Source organism: Papaver somniferum, chromosome 1 (assembly GCF_003573695.1).
Source record: "Papaver somniferum cultivar HN1 chromosome 1, ASM357369v1, whole genome shotgun sequence".
NCBI classification, from domain to species: domain Eukaryota; kingdom Viridiplantae; phylum Streptophyta; class Magnoliopsida; order Ranunculales; family Papaveraceae; genus Papaver; species Papaver somniferum.
Window position 1 is genome coordinate 227,732,683 of NC_039358.1, and position 10,987 is coordinate 227,743,669.

General features: G+C 42.2%; 1 protein-coding gene across 1 annotated transcript; it reads left to right on the forward strand.

Moving 5' to 3' along the window:
- Positions 1–6,495: 6,495 nt before the first annotated feature.
- Positions 6,496–7,323, forward strand: LOC113362795. Its single transcript, XM_026605290.1, has one exon. It carries the CDS (start codon positions 6,496–6,498, stop codon positions 7,321–7,323), a length of 828 nt encoding a protein of 275 aa, XP_026461075.1.
- The last annotated feature ends 3,664 nt before the right edge of the window (positions 7,324–10,987 follow it).

Consider the following 10,987-nt stretch of genomic DNA (forward strand, 5'->3'; position numbering starts at 1 on the left):
ATGTTCTCTCTTGATGAAGATAGATTTATGTTTTTCTTCATCGCTGCTGCTGCTATTGTTGAAGATGATGAATTTTGATGAAGTTCATTCTTGAAATGAACTCTGTTTTCTTTTTGAAGATGATGATGAAAACGATGAAGATGATGAAGACGACGATAGATTTATGTCGAAGATGACGATGAAGACGATAGATCTTGATTTTTTGATGTTTGCTGCTCGTATTGAAGATCTTGAATTTGATGTTTTTCTGCTGGATCTGCTACTGCTGCTGCTGCTGTTTGAAGACAACGAAGATGATGAAGATGATGCTACTGCAGTTCATTTCTACGAATGAACTCTGATTTTTATGGATTTTTTTGTGTGCGTTCATGTAAAGAATGAACTCTGTTTTTTTAGGTTTTTATACGGAGTTCATTTCTGGAATGAACTCTTTTTTTTTAGGTTTTTATACGGAGTTCATTTCTGGAATGAACTCTGGTTTTTTTTATGTTTTATATGGAGTTCATTTCTGGGAATGAACTCTGGTTTTTTAGGTTTTTATATGGAGTTCATTTCTGGAATGAACTCTGGTTTTTTATGTTTTATATGGAGTTCATTTCTGGAATGAACTCTGTTTTCTTAGGTTTTTATAGGGGGTTCATTTCTAGAATGAACTCTAGTTTTTTTATGTTTTATATGGAGTTTATTTCTGGAATGAACTCTGTTTTATTAAGTTTTTATATGGAGTTCATTTCTGGAATGAACTCTGGTTTTCTAAGGTTTTTATATGGAGTTCATTTCTGGAATGAACTCTGGTTTTTAGGTGATTTATGAAAAAATATGTAGAAATTAACAGGAGTTCATTTTGACGAATTAACTGCTACAAAAAATAAGTAGAAATTAACCCGGAAGGGTACTTTTGTCCATTTAATATTTTTAAATAATTATGGACCAAACAGTAAAGGTGTTTGACCAAAGGACTAAACAGACATGGACCCACCTAAAAAAGGACCAAATGATTATTTTCCCGGTGTTATAAGTCCCTTCTCCTCAGCATCAGTTATCATAGTGTAACCTATCCTAAAAAATATAATTGGAGAAAATGACGTCAGAAAATCAAACTTTTCACTAGCTAACTGTTTGTCTCATAGAAGTACTCCCTGAAAAAGTGTTACTTTCACTTTTTCATTTTAGCCTGAAAAAGTGAAAGTAACACTTTTCCAGAAACGGAGGTATTATAATTTACCTGTCTTTAACAGTACGACAGGGTTTCATTATCTCAAGCTTGGCAGCAACTCTTGCAACAGAACCCTCGACAATATTATTGAGGTAAACCATAGGTGTCTTCCCAATAAGCTGCAGAGCAACCAACACCAACATTGGATAAACTAAATGCAAGTATATACCATATGTATTATTCACAAACGTTAGAATACACAGCTGAAGGGTCAGATCGTATTCTTAAATTATGACACTAAAAGCACAAAGCAGAAAGCTCATGTCTCCATTTTCTGTTTCTCCCTCAATCTTAACATACAACGTGCGTCTGATATGTAAACTAGAACGCAGCTGGAGATAATTAAGTTTCGCATTATCCTTCAAAATATCATTTTTAAGATCTATAAAGGAGAATGCATGAAAACTATGAATTTACCAGCAGGAATGGCATCATAAAAAATGACAGGAATAACAAACACGAAAGAGATGGGGCACTTGCATCATGGAAGGTGTTCCCATAAAACTAACTACCATACTATTCGCATAGCATATCAAGTATAGATTCTATCAGAGTGGCACCGCCTCCCGGTTTCCTGGCCGAGACCCACCCACATGCATAAAACTCCAATTGGGAGTGAATACAGTTAACCCAGGATACATGTAAGCCTCCACTTCTTTTGGTATACAAATTAACAAACCCTATTCACTATCGTAATCAATGATACAGAACAAATTGACCACTTACGAAACAAAAATTTAAAGCATATGAATGAACAAAACCAATAAGAAAAAACCCAGTTTAGTATATATTCTAGTAAGTGTTGAAATGTATGCCTGAAAACATCTTCAGCAATGTTAAGACCTTCAGTAAATGGTTTAACAGAAGCAGCCTTGCAAACAACTTCAGAAGAGTGTAAGAGTTGTTGTTTCCGTGGAGATGATTTTCTCAAGTTAATGAAAGAAGATTGAGATAGTAGTAATTGGGTTTTAGAAGAAGAAGGAGAAGGAAACCATAATACAGATTTGGGGATAGAAGTCAATATTGGGTTGGAAGTAAGAGGAGAAGCCATTGTTGTTGTTGAGGATAACTTGGTAGATGGCTATATAAGTACCATAGACGTCATCTTCATTTTCTCCCTTCACGTTTCCGGTTGAGACAATTTTTTTTTGTTGAAACATCAAAATCTTATGCAGCCTTAAATTTTGGACCTTTCAATGTCTCATTGGAGATGCTCTTAGAAAGTTGATGATAACGAGGCAAAGCAAGTGTCTTCAGACTTCGGGGGAAAGTTGAAAGATGAAAAGCAGAAATTGATATGTAAATACTCAAGGCAGTCCAAGAAATCTCATTGGGTGGTCGGCGGTCCAAGAAATCTCACTGGATGGTTAGCTTTCCAAGAAATCTAATTGGATGGTCCTGGTCTATATGGGAGTCGATCGACTGTAATAGTAGATTGGTCCTGCTGTATATGGATGTCAACTGTAAACATAGATTGGTCCTGCTCTATATGGGTGTCTTATGGCATGTATCCGGACACAAGATTCACAAGCACTGTTACATCAGCCTTGGGAAGGCACTAGTTCTTTTAATTGTTAATTGTGAATAGACAAAGTCCGAAATGGGCAACCATTACCCATGACAACCCGTAGGTAACACGCTAATTGAAGATTTCAAATCTTAAATTCCACCAAATTTAATCAAGGCCAGAAGCAAGGGGATTAGGGTGGGTTGTAGCAAGTTTACTTGTGCCATGGAGACGGCCAAAAAAAAAAAATATTAGCCCACCCTAGGATAATAGACGAACCCCATATTATATCAGTCCCAACTTAATTCCTTAGCAACATTTTTTTTTTCGTTAAAGGTGGTAGATATCAGGCTACGATGATATATATAATTTTACTTACTTTATGTTCCAAATATCTTTTACCTTACTTTGGTTTAACTAAATCATAAATGTAAATGTATGCACATAATCCATCTCTCCATACGTGTCCAAAGATCTACACGTGGAAGGCATGCGGGCCACTATACCAAGGGGTACTGAAACTACGAACCACCGAGAAGTAGGGAAAGATGCCCTAAACGTTACTTTACCCAATCTAAAGGATAACTCAAATATCGACGGTAGGGGTTAAACATACAGACATGGGTGTGATGGGACCTGCAGACAGCTGACTGTCGCACGCAGACGACCCAACCACCCACATTAAATGCCCTAACCATAGTACGTGTCAAGATATCTAAGAAAGAGAAGGCATCGATCCAGCGGTATCAACAACAGTCGCTGGGGGCATCGGTTCAGAACGAAGACACCAACGGGATTGGCACAGAGAACAAGAAGAAAAGATTTCAACGGTCTCTGACAAGAGACCCCGCATATTTTCCCTATAAATACCCTCCTCTGAGAGAGAAAGGGGCGACCAATCTGTAAGAGTGAAGAGAGAACTAGGAGAGAGAAATAGGAAGAGTAAGTATGATTTCCATTTCCTCCATTATCGTATTTCACTTAAAGTCATTCGACTTCATATGTAACCCTTCAACGCATAGTGAAACTCAACACCCCGTGGATGTAGGCCTTAGTGCTGAACCACGTAAATCTCTGTGTTATTTACATTTCAACGTCGTATTTACATTTTATTACTTATATCTGGATCGGTCATGCTTCGTAACCCTGTGGGATGATTGATCTAACTTAATCTCGACTAGACAATGACGAGTCCGAAGACTCCGAGTCGATGAGTCATCGTGTTTATGCTATTTATAACCGTCATATTGTGTATAACGTCTTTCATTTATGAATGCGAGCATTGTTTGTGGACACATGGATGCCTTCGTGATTTATGTGTTCACAATCTGGCGCTAGAAACAGGGACTCTGTCCCGGTAAAAGATTTAACTTTCCTGTGATTTTTGAGCCTTTGATACTATTCCTCGTGAAATAGTATCTCAGACGGTTTATTCTAACTTCGTTATGGCCGCCTTTAAAGGCCTTAGCAATTCTATAAGATTTTTACGCTGATTCTTCTATAAGAATTTTACACTGATTTTTCCATAAGAGTTTTACGCTGATTCTTCTACAAACTTCGTTTACGTACTTGTAAAAACAACAGATCTGTTTCCTAGGATTTGTCTTCTCTGTTTTAAGGTAACAGATCTGTCATCTGTCCTTTTAAAATACCGAATCTGTCGACTTTGAGTGTTGAAACCGTAGATCTGGTACCTTTGCTGTTTAAAACAAACAAATCTTCCAACCATTATCGTTTAAAACCGCAGATTTGTTGTATTAGGATGTTAGAACACATTTAAAACTCCCTCGTGTTATTCTTAGAGCTTCACCATGGATCGAAGGAATCAAGAAAATCCAATACCTCTGAAGAGGGGAGTAATAGCTGGAATATATTTTTCGTACCTTCGGTGTCGTGATCGCCCGCCCTTAAGTTTAACTATGCTAACAAAACTGTTGCGGTCCCCTTTTCCCTCGACTGCTTATCGTCTTTTGCAGGAATCTGACATGGAAAAAGTCAAAGAGGTAGGAAAAGTAAAGGCCCCATCAAAAGAAACGTTGAGGACCACACCAGTTGTGACCCGCAGTAAGCAGAAGGGTGAGAAGGAAAAGACAGCGACCCAGAAGGTGGACACAACTGAGATCACCTCACCAATGAACGCCAGCACGATAGCAGCGGTAGCAGTCAAAGCCCTTGCGGCACAGGCTGATAAGATCAATCTAGCAACGTGATCACGCGTTCATGAGCAACGTGAAGGGTTCGCAGAATCAACAATGCACCTGGCAGCCTTCGGAATGGCGCAGACAAATGATCAAAACCAGACCATTTCAACCACTCAGCCATTGCTAACGATGAATCAACCCATTGTAACACAAGGAGAGACACCGATGAGGGCTACCGATCCCCCTTCCCCCCAAATCCATACAATCGACGAAGGTCGAACCATGGCGGTTGGAGGGCAGGGACAGGTCGGGTTACCAAACCAAGGATCGAATCATTCCTCCCAATTGATGGCAGAGCTCGAAGAACTAAAGAAGAATCAGAGAAAAAACGCAGAAGCAGTGGAATTACTGGCTAGAGAAAACCAGGAGCTCAAAGATAAGATGGAGAACCAACATGACGAAGCTAATTCAAAAGCAACAGAGCCAAATCACGGTCGAAGAATGGTCGTAACAAACGAAGCCAATCCCGATCCCTTGAACCGAGGACACATCAGGGGAAACCGATCGCCAGACCAAGAATATGTTCCCGAAGACTCGGATTACTTCGATAGTAATGATCGAAGACCAGGGCAATCCGTAGCAATAGTCGGCCATCACCATGCGATGGAAGATCTTCGCGCTGAAATGATGGCAGAGATCAAGCAGCTGAAGGCCAGGCAAGGAGGTGTAAGATTAGAGGAAGTCATGAGAGAACCTAATATTACTCCTCTAGTCCCAAGCTTAACCAAAGCTGAAATCCCCAAGAAATGTCCGATCCCATCATTTGAATGCTACGATGGATCCAGCGATCCCGCGGCCCATTTTCGGTATTACAACCGTATGTTGGCCCGATGGGATCAGGACGACGTGGTCCTCTGTAGATATTTACCTTCAAGCTTGAAGGGATCGGCTCTGTCCTGGTTTGATAACCTACCTCCCAACTCCATCGGATCGTATGAGCAACTCACCGAAATTTTTTTAAGAACTTACATGTATAACAAGGCTGTCCACGCTGGGATGCACAAGTTATTCTCATTAGCCATCAGATACAAGGAGACGACCAGGGAATACACGGATAGATGGCATAAGATATGCCAGGCTATAGGGAATGTGGACCCAGTGGTCAGCATTAACTGCTACAAGTGGGGTTTAGACAGGATGAACCCGTTGTTTGTCGAGATTCATGGGAGCGTACCCACGAGGGAATGGGATCTTCGAGTAATCATCGAAAAACACGCCAGGTTGGAAGAAATCCAACGAGAAAATCCGAGGGCCCATGCTCAAAGATATCATCTAACTAACTCCACATAGCAGGCCAGCGGATCGAAAAGAAGTTCAATCGAACGCCCATACGAAGATAGGAGAGGAAGAAGAGAAGGTCCTCGAAACGATGATCGAAGATTCGAAGATCAAGTCTACACGAATCTAAACACAAGTTACGCTCGAATCTTAAAAGAAATTAAGGGTCGAGAAAACTTGGAATGGCCATGGTCAAAAGGAAAGCAACCCCCAAGATCTGAAAATTGAAGGAATACTGTGACTACCACTGTTTCAATGGGCACCCAACCGAGAAGTGCAAGAACTTGAAGATAATGGTCCAAAAGCTTATCAACAGCGGAGAACTGAAGCAATACATAAGTAAGGAAGAAGCATATGACAGGTCGAAACGAAGCAAACAAGTTCAACTGTCTGAAGGCAATCGAACACTAAACACCATTTCGTGTTCGGAAGCCGCTGGACCATTGTTAACAACGCAGATTGGAAAAAGGCTGAGAAAGCAATTCGAAGACTACTGCGAGCTGTACAAGATCGATGGGGTAGAGATAGACGATCACGAGCAATGGATGGATGCACCGATCACTTTCGAGGCAGATGATGTGGAGGAAGACATGAAGGATCACAATGATCCTTTGATCCTCACACTGCCCATAGCAGGGTGCAACATCAAGAAGATCCTCATTGACGGAGGAAGTTCAGTCAACGTCTTGTTCTATGATACGTTCAAACGAATGGAGCTAAACGACGAGCAGCTGATATCTTCGTACCACACCATTTATGGATTCAACGGGGCTCCTACGAAACCATTGGGGGACATTATTCTACAAATAAATGCAGGACCGATGAAGATAGACACCAGTTTCAGCGTGGTAGACGCTCCTTCCCCCTACAATGCTATCATCGGACGAAGATGGGTACACAAGATCAAGGGGATAGCATCAACTTATCACCAGTGTCTTCGATTCCCATCACCCGAAGGGATAATGGAGATCAAGGGTGACCAGGTCACTGCTCGGGAATGCCAAGCCATGCTCAATAAAGATCTAGATGAGCAACGAAAATCCCGCAGAAGCCGTAACAAGGAAGATGCCAAAAAAAAGCCATTGATTTGTACCTCGAAGGAATCGCAGAAAAAAGCCTGACGAAGGGGGGCGACGTCCAATGCGCTGAGGAAAGTACTTCAGCGACCAAGACGACAGAGGAGCCTACCAAATAGCAATTAAAGAACGTCCCTCTCCTAGGGGAACCGAAGCCTACATTTACATCTTTGGAACCTGCTAAGGAAATCAACATAGGGACAGAGAAAGATCCGAACATGATCAAGATAGGAACTTTAATGAGCAAGGAAAGAGAGCTAGCCCTAACCAAACTACTCATAGAGTACGCGGATGTCTTCGCGTGGAAATTAGGAGACATGCCGGGAATAGATCCGAAGATAATTCAACATGAGCTCCGTATAAAACCAAGAATAACTCCTTTCAGAAAGAAGGTACGCAAGATAGCTCCAGAGTATCATCAGCCCATTGAGAAGGAACTCAGCAAGTTACTAAAAGCAGGATTCATCAAGGAGGTGAAATACCCCACGTGGATTTCGAACATGGTCATCGTGTCAAAGAAAAACGGAGGAGTGAGAATTTGCATCGACTTCACCAACCTCAACAAGGCCTGCCCTAAGGATAGTTATCCACTCCCTAGCATCGACCAACTGGTCGAAGCTGTGGAAGGATACGAAGAACTGTCCTTCATGGTTGGTTACTCAGGATACAACCAGGTTTTCCTGGCAGAAGAAGACCAACAACACACAACATTCTACACCCCTCACGGCCTCTATTGTTACACAAGAATGCCCTTCGGACTGAGAAATGCGGGGGAAACATATCAGAGGATGGTCGACGCTATCTTCAAACCGTGGATAGGGAATACGTTGTAGGTCTACGTAGATGATATGCTGGTCAAAAGTAAGCTGCGCGCGGATCATCACCAGGATTTGAGAGATATCTTTGAGGCTATGAGGAAGCACAACATGAAAGTAAACCCGGATAAGTGTACGTTTTGTGTTACTTCATGGAAATTCCTTGGATACCTAGTAACTAAAAGGGGCATCGAGGTTGATCCTTCCAAAATCCAAGCCATCGTAGAAATGCCATCCCCGAAGAACTTGAAAGAAGTCCAAAAACTCAATGGATCCCTAGCAACGCTAGGGAGGTTTATCTCAAGATCATCAGATAGATGCAAACCCTTTTTCAACATCCTCAAGAAGGGATGCAAATTTGAGTGGACCCCTGAATGTGAGATAACTTTCCAACAAATTAAGGAGTACTTGGCAACAGTCCCCATTCTCCAGAAGCCGGATCCTGACGAAGTATTGGCTCTTTATATATCTACAACCGATGATGCGGTCAGCGCAGTGATGGTTAAAACCAATACGAAGATTGGGCAGCCAATTTACTATGTCAGCAAGACATTTAACCCGGCGGAACGGAATTACACGAAGATCGAGCAGCTCATTTTGGCACTAGTATGGGCAACTCAGAAGTTGAGAACCTATTTCTTGACTCATTATGTTCGTGTCCCCTGCAAAGCACCGTTAGAGGCTATTCTCAAAAGCACTGGGAAAGTTGGGAGGATAGCAAAATGGAACACACATCTCGACCAATTCAACATAATCCATGAGATTCAACCAAGTTTTGGCAGATTTCCTAGCGGACTTACCTCTGGACAATGACGAGGAAGTCCAAGGCATGCCAGAAACCGAAGATGGAAAAGACCCTGTCGATATTCTGGAACCTACAAACCAAAGGCAATGGGAAGTCTTCGTAGACGGGTCCAGAAATCGGGAACGTGCTGGCATAGGCATCGTAATCACCACCCCCACCGGAGAAAGGATCGTCCATACGCTGAGACTAGAGTTCAAGGGGCATACCAACAACATCGTCGAATACGAGGCTGTGGTACACGCTCTTCGTTTAATAATAGAAATGGGCTTAACCGAGGTACGCTTGACAAGTGACTCACAGCTGGTCATACGACAAATCGGGCTAGAATACAATGTCTACGATGAAACCCTTTCAAAGTATATGGCGTTAGTCCAGACACTGGCAATCCAGATACCGAACATCAAATTTTGGCACCTATGCAGAAAGGAACTCAGGCATGCCGATGCCTTGGCATAAATTTCATCTATGTTAAAAGATGAGAGCGTGAAATCTATCAAAGTATCCAGGGTGTACAAACCTTCCATTGCTGAGGATGATGTAGGGGAGGATATTGCCGACTATTTCATGGAAGTTGACATTGTAACGAAATCAAATGAAGATGAGGATTTTACCAAGGAAAAAGATTGGAGATCTGAGATTCATCTTTACCTTCAAGAAGGTACTCTACCTGCAGACCTGAAACTAGCCAGGAAGATACAAGCCAAGGAAGGGAGATATGACCTCCGCGACGGGATCTTATATAAAAAATCTTTCCTCGGGCCATTACTACGATGCGTGGCAAGACAAGAGGGGCACCTTATTCCAAAAGAAATACATTATGGCGATGCAGGGAATCATAGCGGAATGAGATCGTTATCGGACAAGGCAAAAATACAGGGGTATTACTGGCCGCAGATGATAAGAGATGCAGCTAGGATGGCCAGAATATGTGAAGAATGTCAAGGGTTTTCCAGAAGGATCCATGCTCCCGCAACAAAGTTAAATTCTGTATATAGCCCATGGCCCTTCTCCAAATGGGGAATAGACATTGTCGGACCCCTGATCGAAGGGTCAGGGAAAAGACGATTCATAATCGTAGCCACAGACTACTTCAGTAAGTGGGTGGAGGCCAAGGCTCTGGCTAGAATCCGTGACTCAGACGTATTCACTTTCATCTTCCAAGATATCATCTGCAGGTTCGGTATCCCAGCGGAAATCGTATCTGACAATGGCAAGCAATTACAAGGAAAAAAATTAGACATGCTTTTCGATACTTTCAAAATCAGGAAGAACAAATCAACACCGATCTATCCCCAGAGCAACGGACATGCCGAAGCCACAAATAAAACTATCGCCCTCATCCTCAAGAAGCAATTGGACGAACACAAAAAACGCTGGTGCGAAAAACTACACAATGTCTTATGGGCATACCGAACCACGCGTCAGTCCGCCACTGGTGAATCTCCATTCCTCCTTACCTACGGGGCCGAAGCGGTCAAACCAAAGGAAATCCTTATGCCAACAACGAAGACCGAGGCATGAGAAAAGAACTTCAACACAGACATGATGTTGGAAAAGCTAGATGACTTGTAGGAAAGAAGGGAAGCAGCGTTACAAAGGATGGAAAACTACCAGCAAAAGTTAGCAAGGGAGTACAATAAAAAGGTTAAGCTTAGAAATTTTTTATAAAGGCATTATGTGCTGAGAACTATACCCCAACACCAGCGAGAGAAGAAGTGGGGTAAACTAGCACCAACGTGGGGAGGACCATTTTTTATACACGACATCGCAGGAAACGGGGCATACTACCTGCGTAACCTCGAAGGAGAAATCCTCAGACACCCTTGGAATGCTAAATATCTCAAACCATACTACCCATAATGCAGCGCATCCCCGCACCTGCGTGAAGAGTACCGGAAGAAGAAAGCAGCGTACTCACTCGACATGTTTCTATCTCTGGACGAGGAGTAGCAGCCCTCAATCTATCAATGAAAATGATCCAACTTTTTGAAAAATCTATCCATTGGGGAAAGTATTCACTTACAATCTCTCAGGACCCCCCTATAAGTGTTTATAATTGTAAAACCATGGGGGAGACATCCAGCATAAA

Excerpts from the sequence above, each read along its gene's own strand:
- LOC113362795 (XM_026605290.1), top strand. The coding sequence starts at position 6,496 with ATGGTCCAAAAGCTTATCAACAGCGGAGAACTGAAGCAATACATAAGT.